Source organism: Taudactylus pleione, unplaced genomic scaffold (assembly GCF_031769625.1).
Source record: "Taudactylus pleione unplaced genomic scaffold, aTauple2 ptg000010l, whole genome shotgun sequence".
Taxonomy (NCBI): Eukaryota; Metazoa; Chordata; class Amphibia; order Anura; family Myobatrachidae; genus Taudactylus; species Taudactylus pleione.
Genome location: NW_028284413.1, coordinates 9,543,782 through 9,568,132, shown reverse-complemented (window position 1 = coordinate 9,568,132; position 24,351 = coordinate 9,543,782). Strand labels below are relative to the sequence as shown.

Sequence of the window (24,351 nt, the reverse complement as noted above, 5' to 3'; positions counted from 1 at the left end):
GTCTGTCTGACTGAACTACAAACGTGAACGTGCATGAACTATAATCTTTCATCGTTTTAACTTAGAAAGTGAACGATTTTTTCAATGATTGAACAATAAACGATATCGTTAACGATAATCGTTCAAAAAATCGTTGTGTGTGTATGCACCTTTATTTTTCAGGGACTCTTTTACACTGAGCTGAGACCCGGGTAGACCCAGCAAAAACCCAGGTTTTTGCTCTGGTGTAAAAGGGGTATAAGTTAGTCTGTGTAGCAAACATAAGAGGACAGAATGGGAGACAACCTATTATTCAACTACAAAGCCAATAATGTTGTATAAAAGCTTTTACTGTATGTGTATTTTGAACACACATTCATAAGCAACACTGATGATAGCGTAACACTGATGATAAAGGAACACTGATGATAGAGGAACATTGATGATAGATAGAAATATAAATACATAGATATAATTAGTTAGTGATGGGGGTTATGTTTCTCTGTACTACACACCCCTCACATGTACCTTTAACATACCCAGATCATCCATTAGGAAATCTAGGCTCCTGTCTAGGGCCATAGGGCATTGAGGGGCCCAGATTACTCTACCCACTAGTTACAATTTCTTTTTTTAACAACGGAGCAGAGGAGGGGGACCCCAAACAAGTACCCTGTCCATGGCCCCATAGGATCTCATTTGACTCTGCCCATAGGCTCCAAAGATGCTATGTATTTATTATAATAAAAGAAAATTAGATTTGCATATTATGTTTTTCCTCACCTTATGTGGATATGAGATTTGCCTCTTAATAGATACTTCAACAGCCACATTAGAATAATAGAAATGGTAACTAAGATTGTAAAATATAATAATGTTCAACTTCCAAAACATACTGTAATTGTATCTCTATAACATGAATATTGTGGCATGCAGAAATGTATAACAACCTCTACAAATTTCTGTAATATCAGATAACTCACTTGAGAACACCCTGTTCAATATTGCTATACCAAATCATGGCACCTGACGATGTGCCATTAATTAGATTTGTGTTTAATAGATACCGCCCAAGATCTGCAGTATTATTATCTTAGTTAATCACTTGTTTGCAATCATTTCATTTGGAAACCATAGAATGTGAGATGCCAAATTGCCATTCAGCTCCAGCCAAGCAGATAACCTTGTTCCCCTGGCAGTCCTTGCTGCTGCTATACATTATTTTAGGGCATAAGGCCAAGCCAGTGGCACTTTAATGCCGGTTTAATTGATAGGCAGAAGATCGCTTGTCCATATGGCACATCAGCTCCTGCATGCTGTGATAACCACCAGGAAAGCAGCCTCCTCTCAGATTTATGTCATTGCAGAATATAAGAGCCTGGTAACCCTAATACTTAAAGGGGGGCACATCTTCACAGTGTTGTGCATGCATCTGATGCCTCTAAGGATTAGAGCAATGTGAATTGCAATTGCAGGCTATTTAATGACATCCTCTCTAACTATTTCTGCAACATATGTATAAATGAGGGTATAAGAAATAGTGGTTAACCCATTTAGAGGCAACTAGAGCAATTATTCATTAAATATGCAGTAATATGGAATATGTGCCTATGAAGTAATAATATTGGTCAATGCTCAGTGCACATCTAAAACTTCTAAAACTGAAGAAAGGTATCCTGGGATTGTGGGTGGCCACATGTCCTCTTCATCTTTATGTTCCATATCTCTGAACAGCTGTGACTCTTCAAAGTTCAGTTCATTTAGTGTTCAGCTCATTTACTCCTAATTATCTTTATCCAGTGGCAAAAATGACTTCTAGGGGGCTATTTAGAGCAGATTATGCCTGAAATGGGCACCGGTATTGCTCTGTGGAATTCTAAAGTTTGTCCTTATTTAATTTCCTGCAAAATATATTTAAAGTGAAAGAAGAAGATAGAACTCACAATATCAGCAACATAGAAAATAAACATCACTCTTTCACTCATAGAAAACTAAAAAGTTCACTTAATCAGGAAAGCCAAACTCCAAATAAGTTCACTTGATATTTTGGGGCCTATTCATCATAACTAAAAAAGAAAAAAAAAAACGATGGAGGTAATTAGGTTTAGAACTCGCATGGAGTTCTACCTAATTACCAGAGGAATTCATCATTCCTCCTCTCCATAAGTATCTATTCCGAAAAGCTGTCATTTTTGCGATGACAGCTTTTCAGGAAATAGATACTTTTCTCTGTCTGCTCTAACTTACCGCAGCTGTAATCAGTGCTGTACATGCGCTGTTACACTCACAAAAGCAGCGCATGCGCAGCACTGATTACAGCTGTGGTAACTCTGTGTCCCCCCCAACCCCCCCTCTCTTCCCCTCACCTCCCTGTCCCCCCGCCTATCTGGCCGTTTCAGCCGCGGACCCCGACCTCCCGTCTGAAGAGAAAACAGTAAAGTTTAGTGCTGAGTGTCACAGGCATTACCTGCCGTCAGAGAGGGCGCTCACTGACAGCCATGTAGTGGTTACCTGTCACTGAGTGCCCTTTCAGAGTGCAGTTAATGTCTGTGTCCTGTGACACTCAGCACCCAGCCACCATGGACCCCAGCTCTGTTAGTTTACTAATTTAATTGATAATTCCCTTTTCCCTTAGATGTAACAGGGCCACTGCCACCGTAGGGGAAGCCGCTGATGCCGTGTCCGCCGCTGCAGCTGCCAGGCACCCAACTGAACTGCGCACAGTGATAGGCGGCCACCGCTACCCATAACCCAGCGGTGGCCGGCCTTTAATTAACATCGGGTCCTGACGTCGCAACGTTTTCCGAGCAGGCCATGCCCCCCGGCATCACCGATTTTAACTGGGTTGCACGGGAAACCCGGGTGTACCACTAGGGTTTGCGGGGCAGCAGGAGTCTCAGTTCAAAATCGGGAGACTCCCGCTGAAATTGGGAGGGTAGACAACCCTGATCATAGGGCCTGCTTCATTACGGATCGCTATTGCAATCGCAGTTGCGGTTAAGCATGCAGTCTCACTGCATGCGTAAATGATTGCAATCGCAATGCCGTCGAAGCCAAACATAAGGACGTCCACTTTACCTTACATACATCTGTAATACTTTGCAAGTGTGCGAAACCATTGGCAACATCGAGTACAATCGGAGCCTCATGCACATTTGCACAAGGACTGACCTTACTTAGGAATTGCTAACCTCATCGCACGCAGTGAAAGCTCAAGCTGCGTATAGCAACGCAATGGCTAATTTATGCACTTCCCTGTAAACGCACACTGGCAATTATAATAGATGTAAGGTGCAATCAGGGAGATTGCTAGACTGTTCAGGGAGTCAGGGAGATTACTAATATTTCAGGGAGTCTCCATGACAACCAGGGAGAGTTGGCAAGTATGGTTTTAGTTCAACCTTAAGTTCGTATCATCTTAATTTTAATTTTTTTATCTTATAAAAAAAAACACAACTTCTTAACTCTGACTGAGAATGTATTATACAGTACTAAAGGCATGCTAATGCAAGTTGCCGACAGCTTTGCTGATCTGTAGACCTAGCTAACTGAGGTATGAGACACCTTGGAATATACTGTAATTACTTACCAGCGGATTGTCAAAGCTGCCAATCATCAACAGTATTGACATAAATGCTAAAATAAATAAATGCTAAATCATGCGTGCTTAGCATTTATTTATATTGCAATATTAAATCTTTTGGCCAAAGTCACCAATCAGCGGCTTTGAAAGCAGGTTGGTTAGTAAATTGACCCCTTTGTGTCTCATAACTAAGTGATCACTATTTTGAATATTGAATCAGCACACCAAATGGAAACCTCATCTGTGTGTAACAGGCATACACAAACATATGTATTCACAGAGCTTGCATCAGGGAGTGAAAGGACACTCATCTTGAAAAAGGCACCGCAGCTCGCTGAAACACGTTGAAGAGTGTCGCTTCACCCATTGTATGCAGTATGCCATCCATTTTATATGCTACCCATTTGCCCTCGCTGATCCGGGTCCATCTTCTGCAGGGCAATAGGAATCTGCTGCTATCTGCATAATATTACCATCTGAAGGTATGGGCTTACTGCTGCATTTTTTATATATGTTTTTATGTGTAATAAATGTCCTATCACGACTTGAAAGTCCCCACATTCCATTAAGGACCACAGGTCGAGGTTTCTGAAAATAAAGATACCTTTATATGTCCATACGTCGCCCTTACAAGTAAGCATACATGTAAGGAACGCCACACGAGATATCCTCATTCACATCTGGGTGATACTTTCGGGAGTTGGGACCATACTAAGCCAGGAGAAGATCTTCATAGTCCACCATATTCTCCTCATATTCACATCCCTGGGTGGCTACATCATACAGTGACGTTATTACACTATATTGTGTTTTCCATTTCTTCTTTTTTATACCGGAGAATCACCTATACCGGAGGACGTGGGACAATTGCTTTGATGGACTTATTGTTGACTTATAGGAACAATCCAGAGTGCAAGTGAGGTTGATTTGTTTTGTTATATGCTATTCACATTTACCGCCCGCGGGGGAGTCGCGGGAAGGTAGCAAGCGGTGCATGTGCAGTCACACTGTCAATGTATTTTTTGCAAAAAATTCCCTGAAAAAAGTGGAGAGAGGATTCGCAGGGACAGCGCTTTCTCGCAAGCTCTGTACCTGCTTGCGGTATTTTATATAACCTTGTGAAGTATTCAAATATTGCAATACGAATTTGGGCGATATTATCACAACCCATCTGCATCTAGATGTGGACTGTATTAAATAGAGCCCTTAATGTACTGCACTTTGCATTTCCCTTTAAGGCAAAGACAAACTGACTTTAGAAAATTCAGATTGTAATGAGTTCCCTCACCCTACAGTAGCCTATCTTACCTATTTCCTTTACCTACTTCCTCTCAGTCTCCATCTGGCAATAATTTACTCTGCGCTCTGTGCTAAAATTGCACAATTACACAGATCAAAACAGGTTTTTCTAACTTCCACCTAGTATCAGTCATGTAAATTTGCACATTAAGAACCATTTCTAGGTCCCTGATGGATTTACCATTTGCTATGGAAATAAACTGCCATCGGCTGTAATGTCACTTCAGTTTGAAGAGGCAATTAGTGCTAAATATTCAGACAAACACGTGCACCTATACAGTTTTTTGCAGTAGAGGAAGATATATAACACAGTCCATGGATGTAAGGGGTTTAATGTACTTAATTGACACATGCCATACAATACTTATCATCATTTACCCTATGTCTGTTTAACCCCTACTTTGCCATATTCTCATTCTATACAGATACCTATACATTAACTTTTTTACAATTACCATCAGCTTTGGAAATAATAAATTCTCAGTGACTCAGTCTTGACCTCCCCGGACATTTATGAGCAATGGAAATGTCACTAGCGGCTGTTACAGTAACATTTCAAATCCAATATTTAGTACATCTAAAGTTTTAGAGTAGGACTAGGCAAGCAGTTTTTCATCAGCCACTGACAGGTTCATTTTTAAAGAAAGTTTATAGCTATAATGAAGGTGGACCAGGCCAGCATAGAAATACCATTGTTACAAAATCCCATACAGTACTTCCTCCTCTTCTATGGAGCTCTATACACCAACAGTCTATTACAAGGTGTGAGGTGACCACAGGTTCTATGGGGTATATTTACTAAAGTAAGAGTGTTTAGAAGTGGAGATGTTGCGCATAGCAACCAATCAGATTCTAGCTATTATCTTCTAGAAGGTGCTAGTTAAATGTTAAGTAGAAGTTGATTGGTTGCTATGGATAACAACTCCACTTCTATGAATCCGTACTTTAGTAAATATACCCCTATGAGTCTACTTCTTACACCATTTTTGATGGGACCTTCTTTAGATAATATAGGGTATTTTTACTAAAGGTGGATTTTAAATTATTTTGATTGATGTTGTTTTTTTGGGGCTAAACCAAAATCACGCATTTACTAATACCTAAAAAACAAAATTAAAAATTGTCTGTTTGTAAATGTGTGATTTATCCCCAGAAACGCAACATAAATGTTGATAAATTTTGATTTATTTTAAATCGATGAAAATTGATTAATATCAACCTTCAGTAAATACACCCCTAGGAAATCCTTATAGAGTGCCTTTATCCCAAAAGAGGTGAAAGCACTTTACATTTTTTCAGAGGGTGAAACACGTGTGGAGCAACGATGCTAATCACTTCGTAACTGTGTTGCCATTATTTTCTTTCTACTAATATCAATGGGAGCGGACTCTGCTGTGGTCCCTCTGTTATAACTATAGCTATCTGTAGGGACTACAATAATGGCAAATTTACCAAGATCTGAAAAACTTAGAAAGAGACATTTGTTAAATTCTATATTAATTAATATAAATGATTATTGCTTGTGGCAATAAGAAATTATGTTTAACGTGCAGGTGGTGGGGCACTTCACAATATTGTTAAATATGCCCCTCTACAATATCAGGCACTAATATTGGGCGATAAGGGTCTGGGTCACAGTTGGCAGTCCATTTCATTAGCAAACTATTGTCACAAAGTTGGACACACAATTCTCTAGAATGTCATTGTAAGTGATCTGATGGAAACAGAGGGCCTGATTCAGACCCACTCGCGAGCGGCTGTCCGCTCGCAAGTGGGTTGATGTTATGCACTGAGCATGCGCACGACGGAGAGAGCTCCGTCGTGCGCATGCGCCAGACGCGACGAGCGAAGGAAAGTCCTTCGCTCGTTGTGTCCGATCAAAGGGGGCGTGCTGTCAATGTTGATTGACAGCACGCCCCCTTTGGTGGGCGTGCCGGGGGCGTGCCTCCCTGACGGGGGCGTTCCCACGGGAACGCCTCCCGTCAGAAGCCGGCCCACTGACATCACTAGTGATGTCAGTGGGAGTGATTTTGGCTCTGATAGAGCCAAAATCACTCCGGAGCTTGCGGTTGAAAACCTCAACCGCAGGCTCCGGCTCGCAAATTCGATGGTCGCGATGGTCTCGGCCATCGCGGCCATCACAAAGCACGCTCGTATAGCCTGTGGGTGGTGACCCACAGCTATACGAGCGTCCAGGAGGACGCTCCATGAAAATGGAGCCCGGCCCTCATTCAGAGCGTGCGCTCTGCTCAGAGCGTACGGCACTGAATGAGGGCCAGAATCCACAAAGCTCTTGATGAACAGTTCTTGTGGTGACATTCCTTCCATTGCAGTTAGTGAGAGTAACCGAGGACAGGTGATTGTTATGTGCTACATGCTTCCACACTAGTCAGCCACATTCTTTCTCTTTCTCCAAAATGGACAAACACACTAACTACGTTTGACCATGTAGTGTATGGCTGAGTCAGTAAATATCCTACCTGTCTTCACAGACAGAAATCCTGAAAACATGAGCTGTTAGAGGTGCATGAGGACCAGATTTGGGACACAATGCTCTTGATGGTGTTATTTCATGTCTATGCTGGATACTTCATTTTATCTTGATAACAGCTATGAGTATAGCTGCAAATATGCATATTGGTAATTAGAGAAATGCAGAGAAATCAGATGATATATGTAGAATAGACGTACTTGTTACTGTCCAGGAATGTTTGAAAGACTTAAAAATTTCGACTAGTTCCCCAAGACTATTGGGAGAGTAGACAAACCTTCTGATTTCCCAGTGAAGTGGATGCTCCAAGGGCTTGATGACACAGTTTATGGTGAATTGCCCCAACCCCACTGTCTTATACTGTGCAGCGAGGGTGGGGCAATAATAACATGATATGAATCACGTCATCATAACACCCTGGCCCATTCTTGCCGACTTTCTGGCTGCCCCATCTGGGAGGGAGCAGCCAGATTGACATGACAGGGTGCGTGGCCAGCATGAGGAGGCGGGGCTGGCCATACTACGAGTATTTGTTGTTGGGACGGGGGCAGGGCCACACAATCACGTAATTTTGGCCCCGCCCTCACTACACAATACCGATATTACAGGCATTGTGAAACAGGGGGGGGGGCAAAATTACGCGATTCAGCATGAATCGCGTCACCGGTCCCCTCGCTGCAGGGGTTCCAAAGGTAATTGCGGGGGGAAAATACATGACTGAATATTGTATGATAAAAATAAGAAATGCCAGTGCACTAAAAAGCAGATGGTTTTAGCCTGGTTTGTGTGGTCTCTGGCATACCCTTCACTAGAGGTAACCCAATAAAGAACTATATGAAAACAATTTCCATATTTGTGGGTGTGCTTTTTAGACCTGATACAAATATGCTTAAATATGTGTAGTGTGAAATCTTAGTGGTATCAAACACAATACAGTAGAATCTTCCCTTTTAAGGACAAGGAGCGTGACGCTGGATAATTGAAAAACACAGCAGGATTTTAGAGACCAAGAAAATTGACTATGTTGTAAAATTAAGAGAATGTACACTTGTACGCTATTAAACAAGGCACTGCTATTCAGAATACAGATAATCAATATTAGATCTGAAACATACACTTTATTTGAATTACCATTTGTTACATTTAAACTGTCTGCAAAATCCTTGACTAGTAAAAACGTGATATGTATTGGATATTGCATTATCATTTTGGGTCACTAGATGGCGATACGTTTCTTTTTTCATATTATCCCCATAGAGAAGTGTTTTCTCACCTGTTCATGGTCACGTCACATCAGGGCTTTTTCATGGAAAAATAGGTTCAGGAACTACTGGGGGTGGAGCTATGGATAAACAATTTATTTATATAAATATATATTTCAGGGCCGTAGCTAGGGTAGTGTGGCCAGTGCCATCGCACAGGGCACCACAGGTCAGGGGGCGCTGTTTGGGCCTGTCAAATTTCTGTTTATTATCATTCTCACTTGTAGCTTCCTCTTATTTCATCCCCAGCATCTCCTGGCGTCCCCTATCTCTTCCCTGGCCCTTCCCCATGAGGCCATTCCCCTTTTTTGGGTGCATTATGTCCCTTTGAAAAGTGAGGGGACGCCAATGCTCTTTCTGGCACAGGGCACCAAAAAGTCTAGTTACGGCACTGATATATATATACATACATATATACACACACAGTCAATCCTGTATAAGTGGGAAACCTTTATTACTGTGAGTAATTGTGAGGTTCTGACATTTTTGCTGTTAGTGAGACTGTCAAACCTCTTTAACTGATACTGATTTTTCTCAATTATTAGGAATAATCACCTCTATAACTGAGACGATTGCTGTTAGGACCTCTTTAAGTGAGATTAGTGCAGTTTATTAACCTCTATAAATGAGCCGACCGCCTTTAGAACCTCTGTAAGTGCGATTAGTACAAGTTTTGACAAGTCTCTATGTCTGTACCTTCTCTTACAGGGGTGAGAACCTCTATAAGTGAGACAAACACTTCTTGAACCTGGATATGTGAGAAACTGGATAAGTGAGATACCTCTTTAAGTGAGACTAAGATCCCCTTGAGATCCCACTTATCCATGTTCGACTGTACTATTTAGTAAGGAAGACACTCAAAAGAGCCTTTAAAATAAAACTTGTATTATGGAAAATACATTTTAGCCCAGGACATTTTGTCATAGGTAATGAGAGGTTCAGGAACTGAGTTCCTGCTTGTCCCTGCTGAAAAATAGCACTGCAGATATTTATTTTGACTTTGGGGCATACTAAAATGTGCCTGGGGATTACGATTTAGCACTGCACGAGTATATCAGAAGAAGACAGAGAGATGTAACCTAGGAGTTTATCCTTAACATTATCAACAAAAGACCCAAAAAAGAATGATATTGAAGAAAAAAGGACAGGGGAATATAAATGTAAAACGAGGCCTGTTCTGCCAGAAAAGGGCTGTTTTAAAGGTATGGTTTTCTAATCTGATATAGTAGCTAGGAAGGGTCATATATCAGTTATCAAGTTCTAGACCCAATAATTATAATTTATATCACTGCTGTTTGCAGCAATAAGAAATTATATATCGCGAGGATGTATTAAATACACCCACAGGAACTTGTCCATGCAATCATTTCACTTCTGCTTCGTGAGCCATTCTGCGCACGCATGTGTGAGTCATGAGTGCCAGGGTGGTAGCCTATGGATTTCTCTCCAGTACTTTGTTTGCGGAAAGTAGCCCATAGGTTACAACGACTAACGCCATCTGGATATGGCGTTAACTACCATGACCAAGCTTGGTAAATGCAGTAAATAGGCAGCCCCTATAGGTTTCTATGGTGATTGCTTTTGCTATATAACATGGGGGATCGCAGCAGATATCTCTGATTTCTGTTGCGGTCCCCCATAGATACATTTTGATAATAAATAATATTTGTAGGTATTTCCCAAGAACGAGTGTTTCTGGGGTATATTCCAAAAATATGAATTGATAAATAGGCACCTTAGTAATAGATGGCGCAATGTATTTATTCTATAGTCCAAGATTACTGTGAAGAATTGGAAAGCAAGAAATATAACTGCACTATACTGACAAATAATTATATTAAAAGGGCTGTACCAGCCACACTACTACTGCCAATATTCCCCTTTGCCACCATATAGGTCTGTACACCTTAGAAGGAAGAATATTTTGTGAGCAATTTAGAATGTAAGCTCTTACGAGCAGGGCCCTCTACCCTCTTGTGCTTCTCCCTACTTTAGTTTCATCTACTTCTTACTCACCACTAGGGCACCTAACACTTGGTTACTTATGCTCTGTTGCTTATCTGGGTGTTATGGTCGCTAATGTAGCAATATATATATTATCCATGTCCTGGTCCTGTATTGTATTGTTCTGTAAGTCGCTGGTCTACAACTTGTTAATATACTTTGTAAGGCGCTGCGGAACATTAGGGGCGCCATATAAATAAATGAGAATAATAATAATACTCAGATGACCAACAAACAAGCTCAATTTCTTCTATCTGAGAGCAGCTGTGATGGCCAGATAGAGAAATTACTGGGGTTATTCATAGTAGTGTAGTAGATACGTATGTTATTATATAAAAATTGGAGTAAAATATTTTTGGGGAGTAAAATTGACACCTTATTCCGTGAAATGTGTGTAAACAAATTTCCATGCAATATAGGGACAAAATAAGTCTCACTTCCCGTATATTACTTTAACATGAAATACAGTAAAGAGTTATTAAAACATTCAATCTATGCTAATATATTTATAACAACACCATTAAGTCAGTCTGTTTGTTCCCAGTTGGCACAAAGTCTACTGAACCGATTTTCATGAAAACTGTATCATTTTGTAGTGGAAACTCCTAGAAATAACCTGCATTTTGTTTCATCGCGATCCGTCAAGTTAAAGGCAATGACAAAACCAAATATTATTGACATAATCAATGCAAGAGATAGATGTGGCCCCATGCGCTCAGCTGGCAAGGGGTGGGGGGAGAGGTGCTTTTGGCCCGCGTTCACTTGAATAGGATAAGCTAAGCTACATAGAAGTCTGTGCAAAGGGCACACAGTGACAATGATGTGAGTGGTGGGTGAAGGTGCTGCTGCTGTATAGCGCTGCTGGTCACATGGGCCACTCCTGCGACGGGGCCCCTATGCAAAGCAATACACCTAGAACACCTCAGATAAAAAAAACTGGTGGGAAAAGCAATTTCATTGTAGCTTAGAATAGTGTTTTGCTGCCACCCCCCTCTCCCATGTTTACAGTAATTGCTCCTGCATTGTGCACACAGAGCTAAATGCGTATATATATTTGCCCCTATGTGACATTTCTGTGGCAGGATCACCCCTATCTGTATTTCATAGCAGTCTGTCGCAACTCTCGGGTGGATAATGGAAGCAACCTGTAATGGGTTCGGCGAGACCTAAAACTGAGGCTCAAAGTCTAATGTGCCGGCGGTGTTCACCAGGGTCCCCCGCAAGGAGGTATGGACTAAGCTGCGTCCAACACAGGTCGAGGCCCTCAGATTAGGTTCCCCAATAGCTCTGGATGGAGCGGAGGTTTTCAGCGTAGTCGACATGCTGGGTCAGAACCAAACAGACAAGACGATACCAGGGAGCAAGCATATCCAGGTCACAAAGGATAGCCAAGTTGAAATCCAGATTACCAAGCACTGCGCTGGGAGCAGACGAAATAGGTCACAAACAAAGAGTATACACAGGAACGCTGGAGTTAGGTTTGGAAGCCTATACTCTGTCACAGGGGTGCTCCCAGAGACTTCCTTAAATAGGCAGGGCTTAAATTTGGTACCTTCTGTGACTTCATCTAATTGGTGTACATGGCCCTTTAAATTCTATTCAGGTCAGTACGCGCTCGCAGGGAGCTGCGGCCGCCTGCACCATGCCACGAGGGGGAAGGAGGTTCAGCCAGCAGTGAGCGTCAGGGACTCGCTGCCCTCCTGCCGACCAACGCCACCGGACCTTGTAAGTGCATGCCGGTGTGTGGCGCACTGTGACATTATCCCCTCCTCTAGGGGTAGGCACCGAACACCCAACAAATGGCTTGCCAGGGAATTTCTGATGAAATTTCCGAAGAAGTTGAGGTGGGTGAATGTCTTTAGCCTTGACCCAACAACGTTCCTCAGGGCCATACCCCTTCCAGTCTACCAGGAACTCAACAGATCCCCTAGAAATCCTGGAGGCCATGATCTGCTTCACTTCATATTCTTCCTGAGGGTCTACCGAAATTGCAGAGGGAGGGTTGCAGGGTGCTGAAAATTGGTTTAAGCACCAGGGGTTTTAGGAGGGACACATGAAATATATTAGGTATCTTAAGTGTACCAGGAAGTCTCAGACGGAATGCACTGGATTAATCACCTGGAGAATCTGGAAGGGACCGATGTATCTGGGAGCAAACTTCATTGTTGGAACTCTTAATCTCAGATGCTTGGTTCACAGCCAGACTTTATCACCAGGGCTCAGTACTGGACCCTTCCTCCTCTTCCTGTCCGCAAACAGTTTATATCTTGACGAGGCTTTGCAGAAATTCCTCTTTACCTCCTTCCAAGGCCCATATTCAATTAGAAGCGAAATGCCGAGATCTGTGAAAAAGTATTGCCAATTGCAACTTTTCGCCCAGAGGAAACTTATCTCCGTATTCAATTCCATCCGCTTTTCGCGTACGCAGAAACACAACGCAGTGTAATAGGCAAAAAAGATTCGCCTCTGAATAGCAGGAGAAAAGGAGTGCAACATTTTTATTTAGGAGTGCAAAGGTGGGGAAACCACTCAGAACCCTTGGAACAGTCCCCCAGAGCATAACTGCGTCAAAAAATCCCTAAAATAAAGTGAGGAACACCCGTAAAAAGTAGTTTGAATTTGAGGGCGAAAAAGTACAAAGTGGGAGTACAAGCATAAAAATTAGCGAAATAGACGTTTTGGTGGTCTGCAAGTATGGGTGAGGTGTTTTTTTTATTGCAGGTGTTTGCTTAAGGTGTGTTTTTTATGTTTTTTATAACTTCACTGTAGCGATTTTTAAATATGTTTGCACCCATTTTCAAGTACCCCAAATTTGACAGGACTACTTACTTTCACCAAAAAAAACTGCTTTATGCTATTCTTCACCACTTGTGCAAATTAACTAATTAGTGGCCATTGTGCGAACTTAAGTACCCCAAACAGTTTTATTACGGCTAATCGGGCACTATTACATTGATCCCCAATGTTTCTGCATCTTTTTGTGGGGTTCAGGCTGATTTCCCCATTTTGACACCACTTATCTCCTGTTTTGACTACACGTGTCTCCGTTTTCATGTCTTTTGGAATTGAATCGGGTACGCGCACGATAAGTTTCCTCTGCTAAAATACGCGATATAGGCGAAAAGTCCAGCATGTGAAACTTTATCACATGCCGGACTTGCCGTATTCTTGCCGTATTCTTGCCGTTTTCAAAACTTGAATACGGGCCCAAATCTTAAAGAACCAGTTCACTGTATCACGGATGGCTGGAAGTGAAACTGATCGAAGACCTGGTAACTCAGGTAACACCGGATGCAGACCGTACTGAGTAAAAAATGGACAGCGCCCCGACGCTTCATGATACAGATTATTGAGGGAAAATTCAGTCCATGGCAACAGAGAGACCCAGTCATCCCGATTTCTCCAATTCTCAGTTTATTCGCTCTGTCTGGCCATTACATGGGGATTATAGGCCGAAGAGAAGCTGAGGTTGATACCAAAGCACCTACATAATGCTCTCCAAAATCTAGAGGTAAATTGCACCCCTCGGTCGAAAACAATGTCCTTAGGGAACCCGTGCAACCTAAAGATTTCTCTTATGAATACTTCTGCCAACTTTGATGCTGAAGGTAGACCCTTTAGTGGAACAAAGTGAGCGGCCTTGGAGAACCTGTCCACCACCACCAGGATAGTGTTGAACCCTTGGCATAAAGGTAGATCCATCACAAAATCCATGGAAATGTGAGTCCAAGGACAATCAGGCACTGGTAGTGGCAACAGGGGACCTGATGGAGAGTGTGGCAGAACTTTGTGCTGTGCACAAGTATGACAAGCTGCCACGAAATCCCTAACATCTTGACGGACCATTGGCCACCAGTACCTCCTGAGGATTAGCTCCAAGGTTCTTTTGACTTTTGGAGCAGAGTTCAGAAGCTATGTTTTCCCCTGCTGAATTTTGACCTTGTTAGTGACAGCTACGAAGCAAGCAGGGTTCAGAATGGGCTTGCCTTCCTTTACTTCCTCCATTTCAGCAGAGCTGAATGCTCGGGACAGGGCATCGACCAGGATGTTTTCATTACCCGGCCGTTAGGTAATCACCAGATTAAACTGATCTAAAAACAACGACCATCTGGACTGACGATAATTTAGGCAGTTGGCTGTTTTTAGGTATGTCAAATTCTTATGATGGTACCGTCTGTGACTTCACCTAATTGGTGTACATGTCCCCTTAAACTCTCTTCCGGTCGGTGCGCGTGTCCGCAGGGTGCCATGGCCGCCCGCTCCGTGCTGCCAGGGGAGAAAGGAGGATCAGCTAGCAGAGGGCGCGAGGGACTCCCCGCTGCCCTGCCATAGACCAGCACCACCAGATCTGGTAAGTGCGTGTCGGTGTCCAGCGCGCTGTGACACCATCAACATGAACAGTATGCACTTGCACCAGCCCTTTCCCAGGTACAAAAGATCCATTAAAAATCTAGCATAACAACACATTAAGGCCTCTATGAACTTTGGAGCTAATTCAGACCCGCTTGCTAAGAAGCGTTCGCTCGTAGCTACCGATGGATCGCATTGTGCGCATGCATCGCAATGCGCATGTGCGAACCACTGCATAAGATCTGGAAGCGTTCGCTCACTGCGCATAGACAACCCAGCAGACTGAGTGACAGTAGAAGCCGTTTGTGGGTGGTAACAGGGGCAGGCCAGTAGAAACGGGGGACTGGAGGTGCGAAATCAGGCGTGCCTGACCGTCTTAACGCCGTTGCAGAGGCGTGCATAATTAACAGGCAGCGTCATTGTACACTTCACCTGGTTGTATTTCACACTGAAGTGATTGCAGGGTTTGCGGCAGGGTATAATCAACCTCAAGCGCTGCGATCGCATCCGATGGTACTCAAAATACCAATGGTTTCAACCAAGTTGGCATTTTATGAATGGCTGGTTGGCATCTGCATACACTAATTGATCGCACGCCAAGACATAGTGAACGTGCTAATGCCTTGCCGTGCGATCGCCTGCCTTGCTGGGCGTGCGTTGGATTTGCATCCGCTGGGTGCCTAGCGAACGCATCTAACGAGCGGGTCTAAATGAGCTCCTTTGTGTGAATGTCCCTTTGCAACCCAGTTATGCCCCTTCAACTGCAAGTGGAGATGCGGCTGAACTGCATACGACTCTGCACTGCCTGTATGTGAGTACGCTTGGCTCCAGAGCATGTACAGTGCGAAAACACGCAAGATAGGTTTAACAAACTGATCTTGCTTTCAACTCTGCATGAGCTCCATTACGTTTGTTTTTTCCCTTTATTTTTGACAGTTCCTACTACAGGAGATAACTCAATTTTCAAAACTGCTTTAACTGAAATGTATAGTTTATGACTGATTTATCAAATTTGCTGTCACCGACCGCCAATGTGTTATTTTTATATTTATAAAATAAAAAAGAAAAGCTTACTGTACCTCCTCCAGTCTGACTAAGAGCAAAAGGAGACCCATATGGTTTCCCTATGCAGCACCACAGGTACTAAAGAATGTGCAACAGGAAGGTATACCAGGGGCAGATTCATGCTTATCTGTCCTCCTATCATCTGCTGTCACTACAGACAGGAAGATGCCAGACTCATCCCCACTTCCAAGTGTCCCCCCCTACATATCCTCACCCTGTGAGCACCCCTCCATAGTATAACCACATGATACCCTCATATACAATCATTTCCAGATGTGTTATATGTACAACTGTCATGCACAAACAATGTAGATGTTACTCTTTTAAACAACATTGTCCATTTCCTACTACAATTGTTAATTTTGAGACGGTAGAAAAACAAATTAAAACTGTGATTAGAGGTAATGGGATAATGAGCCTGATTCAGACACGGCTCCGTATATTGTCCAAAATAGAGAGTTTTAGCAAACAGTGCAGAAGTAAGCATTTTTGCATATCTCTGGCCGTTTCTAATGGTGGGCAGGGCCGCCATCAGGGGGGGACTGCCGGGCCTGTTGTCCTGGGCCCGGAGAGAGAGGGGGCCCGATGGTCAGCATTAATGGAGAAGATGCGGCGCAGGCACTGGCAGCATTCCAAATAAGTTATCAGCCGCGAGCGGAACGGCAGCCAATCAGGAGCGCCACTCCTGATTGGTTGTCGTTGTGCAAGCAGCCAATCAGGAGCGGCCGCTCCTGATTGGCTGTCGGTCCGCGAGCAGCCAATCAGCAGTGACCGCTCCTGATTGGCTTGTGGCCAGTGCCTTATTTGAAATGACACCGACGCTTTCTTGCTGGCTGCAGGTAAGTACATAGCCAGCCTTTCCCTAATGCAGCCAGCCTTTCACTGCGCGTCCGCCACCACCCCCAAGTCCAGACAGCCTCCCCTGCCCTGTGCCTCTCCTCTACTCCTAACTGCCCTCCCATGTGCCTCCCCCTTCTCCAGCCTCTCCTAACCTGCCCCCCCCAATAAGGTTCAGCATTCCCTGCCCTATGCTCTTCCCCAGGGGGGCCCTGAATATTTTATTAGTACCGGGCCCCACAATTTCCAATTTCTGGTGGCAGCCCTGATGGTGGGTACACACCTGACAGATATATCTGCAGATGATGGTCGTTCATACACACTGAACGACCATCATCTGCATGCTGCAGCAGGTCCCGTCGGGTAGGAGGTGTGGCCTAATCGCAGAGGGCGTGGCCACACCCCCTTCGATAAAAAAAAAACATTTGCGGCGCTGGGAACGGGGGCGCTGTGTGTGCCTCAGCCCGGTGCACAGCCAATGGGGGATGTGATCAGCGTGATCGCTCCCCCCTTTGGCATAGGAGACTGCTCGGGCTGCTGCTTTAGCAGCCTCGGACAGTCTCCCAGTGTGTAACCAGCTTGAGTCGTATGGATCTTGGCTGGATCTCTCTTTGCGTCAAACCGGCGGCAACTGAGTAGAAATTCTGCAGTCGCATGCAAGAAATCTGTCTTGTGGCAGTGTCATAGGAGTGTGGTGGGTGTGTAGCTATACCTCTGTGCTATTCTAAGGCGAGGGAACAGCGAAGGGATGCCTGTTTCTGACAGATCTCTTGCACCCAACATAGGGCAGGTGCAAGTGCTGATACTAATGATTATGGTTGTGGCTTTGGACAGGAAAACAGGATACTCTCATTCAGGGCCGTAACTAGGGTAGTGCGACCAGTGCCATGGCACAGGGCACCGCAGGGCAGGGGACACTGTTCGGCCCTGTCAATTTTCCGGTTTATTATCATTCTCACTTCTTTTATCCCAAGCATCTCCTGGCCTCTCCTATCTCTTCCTTGGCCCTTCCCCATTAGGCCATGGCCTGTTTTCAGATGCACTATCTAATGTCTCTATTTAAAAAATGGTGATGGGGGCTCCAATGCTCTCTCTGGCACAGGGCACCAAAAAGTTTAGTTACGGCTCTGCTCTCATTAGCATAAGACGGGTTCCCAAACGCGCTCCTCTAGGAACCCCAACAGCTCAAGATTTAGAGATATCTATGGTTGAGCACAGGTGGTTAAACCAAATTGACTGAGGTACTAATTAACTCATCTGTGGTCAAGCATGGATATCCTTAAAACCTGGTTTGTTAGGGCACCTTGAGGACCCAGTTTGGGAACCTCTGGCATATGGTAAAAAGACTGGCTTAATCTGCCTCCCTCAAATGCAGCCATTTTGTGTAGGACTTAGAATCAGGCCCAGTATGCTTTCATGCCATAGATCAAGCCAGTTGGTAGGTATAGTTGGTGTTCTGTTTAGATTGCATCACACCATAAAGTATTAATACCAGTCTTATAAGACCCTCCTACATATCTTCTAACGTGAGCAAAAGCCTCCTCTCCAATGTACCCTCCATTTATTGATGTATTTCTGGCATGAAAAAATTTGGCAAGTTCACCTCCCAAATTGTGCTGCATGGTTTTATATGGCGGTGAATGCACTTTTATTTTCATATGCTCTTAAATTATATATACTTATATGAGACAGCTGGCCTGTAGAAGAACACTTTCTCATCCTGTGCCAGCCCCCATGATCTCCTCTCCCAGAACATGTGCTGCCATGAAGAGGAGGCTAGGAGTGCAAGTAAGCTTGGAACTGGGCAAGTCCTAAGAACACACAGAGTGCCAATCCAGGCACCCCACATGCACAAGCCAGAGAAGAGAGACACTGTGCCAGCAATGCTGCCACATCTGCCTTGATCCCTTTGTGGTAATACCGGTTATGCAGTTCTCCTTACAGCACAATATTTGTATAACTCCTCTTACCTAAAAAGGAACACGTTGTTACAAGGTTGCGAGACATCAGATAGGCCCAGATCAAGAGAAAGGGTGTGGTCAATCATTGGGGTGTGGCCATACCCTACTCAGCATGTTGTGCATTTTTAAGAATGTGCATGCAGAAATGTGGGCATGGCTCAATCTCTCTACCTACCTGCATCACCCCCTCTCGGCACATTGCATTGTAAATGACCACCATTTCCCTGCACACAATTCTTTTATCCAGTAATTAGCAATAATTAGCATTTGTACTATACGATTAAAATCATATATAGCAAACAACCACAATCATCATTGTGCCCTCTATACAAATTAATAGAAATCCAATTAAATTTTAAGATATGGCACGTGACCATTATTCTTGAAGTAATGTGTCCAGAAGGCATATCCCCATTGGCAGGTATGTATTATACAGATAATTGCCAAAAACACTAGCCCTGACCCCTGGCCCCTGTCTGGATGGATATGGACGAAAACTTTACAGAGTGATAGCATTGGATTCCAGACCCAGGACGCTGGGCAGAACTTTGACCAGGGGAGCCTATTCTGGGCCTTCCACTGGATAGATATGGATTAGAACTTCACAGAGGGGTGGTAATTGGTCTGGGATGCCTAATGGAGTGGTTGAGGTGCCAGTTGGACCTCATGGCAGAGTGCAGAACTTGGACCCAGGGAGCCTGTTCTGGAACTTCTACTGGATGGATTTGGACAACATCACATAATAAAACTTAATAACTTGAAGATTTAAACCTGGCAATGCTGGGTACTTCAGTTAGTTTCAAAATAACTACATAGCAAATTATTTTTTTAAATGACCCTAATTCTTCTGGGCATATGTGTAACCATAGAGAAAGGTGGACAAACAAAAACCCACAAATTCTGACAAACTCCAAGCATTGATTAGGCAACAAAGGGGCGGCCATCAGTCAGCATGCCAGGGCGAATTGCAGAGGTCTTGAAAAAGAAGGGTCAACACTGTAAATATTGACTCTTTGCATAAACTTAATGTAATTGGCAATAAAAGCCTTTGACTCTTATGAAATGCTTGTAATGTTACTTCAGTATAGCATAGTAACATCTGACAAAAAGGTCTAAAAACACTGAAGCAGCAAACTTTGTGAAAATCAATACTTGTGTCATTCTCAAAACTTTTGGCCATGGCTGTACAGCCTGGGGGCCAGCGGCAGCCATGACCTGCCCACTGAAACCGCAACCCCCAGCCTGCATGCTCACCGGCGGTTCAAGTACTGATTATTGGATAGGATACTGGCAGTGGCAGAGCAGTGGGACTGGGCTTCATAAGCTCTTCCTGCACTGCGCAGTTATTTTGGCTCCTCCTCCATCGCGTGATGTCACTTGTAGCCGCAACCCCGGCATAGCTACCATCATGGCAGCATCTAGATGCCCTTCTCTGAGGGGACCCTACCATCACGCCCAACAAGCTGAAGCTCAGCTACATGAAGGCGGTTTAGGTGATCGTAAGAAGCGGTCTACTTCTGCTGCTGCTGTTCGGGGACGCGCTGCTGCTGATCAGGAACGTGGTGTCTGTGTCCTGAAGCTGATTGCGGTGCCTCTGAACATGGAATGCTCCCTTATGAGAGCACTGCCACTGACCATATTTTTATATTTGCAAAATGATATATTTGTATGTGTGCATAGTGTCAGAATCTATATTTACATATGTGTATATATATATATATATATATATACACACACACACACACACACACACAAACATTATACACATATGCTTGGTCACCTCATTCTCTGTTCCGCCCTCAGCTTTGTCCAGCCCTGCCTCCCCTCTCTGCTGTTCTGACACGCCTTTGCTCCATACCCCCGTCGCTCAGTACTGCCGCCCATGCCCTTGCACTATCGCGCTCCTGCACCCCCCCCTCGCACCCCATCCCCGATTATAACAATACAATACCAATTTTAATGGGACCAATAACATTCCACTTTTTAGCCTTAAAAAACTCTATGGTTGCTTTTGCAGTATGCTTCGGGTCATTGTCCATCTGCACTGTGAAGCGCCGTCCAATGAGTTCTGAAGCATTTGACTGAATATGAGCATATAATATTGCCCGAAACACTTCAGAATTCATTCTGCTGCTTTTGTCAGCAGTCACATCATCAATAAATACAAGGGAACCAGTTCCATTGGCAGCCATACATGCCCACGCCATGACACTACCACCACCATGCTTCACTGATGAGGTGGTATGTTTTGGATCATGAGCAGTTCCTTTCCTTCTCCATACTCTTCTCTTCCCATCACTCTGGTACAAGTTGATCTATGTCTCATCTGTCCATAGGATGTTGTTCCAGAACTGTAATGGCATTTTTAGATGTTATTTGGCAAACTCTAATCTGGTCTTCCTGTTTTTGTGGCTCACCAATGGTTTACATCTTGTGGTGAACCCTCTATATTCACTCTTGTAAAGTCTTCTCTTGATTGTTGACTTTGACACATATACACCTACCTCCTGGAGAGTGTTCTTGATTTGGCCAACTGTTGTGAAGGGGTTTTCTTCACCAGGGAAATAATTCTTCTGTCATCCACCACAGTTGTTTTCCGTGGTCTTCCAGGTCTTTTGGTGTTGCTGAGCTCTCCGATGCGTTCTTTCTTTTTAAGAATGTGCCAAACAGTTGATTTGGCCACACCTAATGTATTTGCTATCTCTCTGATGGGTTTGTTTTGATTTTTCAGCCTAATGATGGCTTGCTCCACTGATAGTGACAGCTCTTTGGATCTCATATTGAGAGTCGACAGCAACTGATTCCAAATGCAAATGTCACACCTAGAATCAACTCCAGACCTTTTACCTGCTTAATTGATAATGAAATAACGAGGGAATAGCCCACACCTGTCCATGAAATAGCTTTTGAGTTGATAGTCCCATTATTTTTGGCCCCTTAAAAAGTGGGAGGCACATATAGAAACCATTGTAATTCCTACACCGTTCACCTGATTTGGATGTAATTACCCTCAAATTAAATCTGAAAGTCTGCAGTTAAAGCACATCTTGTTTGTTTAATTTCAAAGCCATTGTGGTGGTGAATAGAGGCCAAAATATGAAAATTCTGTCAATGTCCCAATATTTATGCACCTGACTGTATGTATATATATATATATATATATATATATATACACACACACACACATATATAATGTGTGTGTGAGTCCCATGTCACTAGCCACACCCCCTGTGGTGGCATAATTTTAGTTCCAGGCCCATGCAGGCTTTAATCTGGCACTGCTTCCCGAGTTATTTTTTTTTCTTTTAAATCTCCCCGCAGTAAATAGCCAGGTGGCCAGCAGGCGGGTGTGGGGGGTGGTGTCGGAGCGGACTGTAGTGTCACTCACTGACACTGTCCTTCCACCCAACACGCCACCGCAATCTGCAGAGCTAGCTTTCAGGTTGAGACCTGAGTTGGGGGGGCCGTAAAAATGTTGCTATGGGGCCCACAAAGTTCTAGTTATGCCATTGCTTCTGGTGGTAAAACACCACAACTACTTAGATTCTCTACGTGTTGTTGTATTGCCAGTGTTTATTTCCCTGAATGGGTAAACGTGTTACCTAGAGGCATAAACAGGCAAGCATCACCCTTGAGCTTTATAGCTGCAAGTACTACTTTTGTAGACATATTTATTTGTCCTTCAATTTATTTTTCCAGTAGCTGCCAAAGAGTAGATAACAAAGCTGTAAAAATTATAAAAAGAGAAAAAGACTTTACTGTGTACATTAGTGGTAAATGTAATTCTGAGTATGGCTGCAACAATGCTCAGTCTGTGCCAAGTACAGTATGCTTAAAGGAGACCATTATTTTACACTTCTATAGAGGTATCATTTACTCCTTCTCTATCTGTTTGAGGTCGAAGTCTCACATTTTCCTAATAAAATTTAATTTTTAATAACCACCAAAAAAATATTTAGTTACACTTAATTTGTACAAATTAATACAAAAATGTGAAAAAGAAATAAGAGTTATTGTCATAGGAAAACTCCACTAGATGTTGAGAAAAAGTGTCAGATTTCCTCTTACCAAGTACAAAATACTCTCCATTTAATTTACCATCGTAGTTAACTGAAATGGATCAAATTAATTAATGTGAAGGGTTTTTTAAATCATTATTAATTCAGCAGTGATAATGAAACTGTGACAATAAATTAAATGGGAGGTTTAAGGGCGGAGGATATGTAGTGGAAGGAAGGATCACCTTAAACGTTTAACAGTCTGGGATTGTGGCTTAAAATCTCTCATGGTGAACTTGATTTAGACTCCAAAAATAAATGCACAATTAAAATAAATGTAGAAAATGAAACAAATAGAAATATAAAGATAAATGTACCTAAGCACATCATTAATAATTTTCGTATTCTATTAGTCAAAATAGATCTGCCAATAAGAGTAGCAAATAACCCATGGCAATTTAGAAAACTGGTTAGGGTCTAATGTGACATGGATTGCAATGTGACAGTGTATGAAGAACAAATGGCTTACCCTGATGACGTATCTAGAAGAATTCTTGTCATCTAAGTTGACTGTGAGTGAGAAGAAAACTGCTGTGCTGTAGACACCTTGAGTTTTAAAAAGTAATTCATTAAAGTCCCACTTGGTTTTGGAGTATTCTGGCAAATCCCAGCCTCCACAGTCCTCAAGAACCTGAAGCATTGGGAGGGCTCCCAAACGGTCAATCTCCTTCATGTTTAGGCAAGATCTGAAGAACTCTTTCACCTTCCTCTCAGAAGACCCTCTGTACTTCCTTCTTACAGGTTGTAGGAGAAGGTGCTGCAGCTTATCCTCATTCTGCTCTCCTATTGCTGCAATAGTGCCATAAATGAGCTTGTCCTCTGGAATCCTGTGCCTTCTCAGCCAACCACCACAAGCGAATGAGTAGAAGTCGGTGCAAGGTGGTATTGTTGGATCTATGTTGTTGCTAATGAATTTGGAAGCCCTCATAAATGCTTTTCTTTCCTGGCACTCTTCTAAGCACTGTCCGTCCTGCTCCATAGCCAGATACTTCAATACCAACATACACCCTAAAATGACACACAGACCAGCTACAAAAACCAGCCCAGAGAGCAGACAGGTCTCCCTCCTGCTCCATCGTGGGATTCCTTTTGGCTGTTTTTTGGAGCTCACCTGGATGTTAAAGCCATTGGAGAGTGTGCTGCTACTATTGTACTTGCTGACATACTTGACTTCCTGGAACTCATCATAGTGAGCTGTCAGAGAATAGGTTTTTTCCATGACTGTCAAACTGACATCCAAGCACTGTGAATGCTGGAGTTGAAGACTAGAATGTGAGAAAGACAAACCTCAGTGTTTCTGAGCTGAATAATTCTTGCTGCTCAGATTGAAGGAGAAAGTAGTTGTATTTCTTATTTTCTGTTCTCCATTCTCTGTGACAGGAATCTGCAAAAAGACATACGATAATATCACACACTATGACAATGTAAACTCTACTTTTGTTCTACTTCATAGGTCATCCAT

At 43.3% G+C, this 24,351-nt stretch overlaps 1 protein-coding gene across 1 annotated transcript in view; it reads right to left on the bottom strand.

Annotated features, from left to right (window-relative positions):
• Positions 1-24,108, bottom strand: part of ECEL1 (endothelin converting enzyme like 1) — a 189,640-nt gene extending 165,532 nt beyond the window's left edge. The window contains exon 1 of the mRNA XM_088467436.1: positions 23,359-24,108. Within this exon, the coding sequence (XP_088323562.1) occupies positions 23,359-24,108 (750 nt within the window). The remainder of the gene's footprint in view (positions 1-23,358) is intronic.
• Between the last annotated feature and the right edge of the window lie 243 nt (positions 24,109-24,351).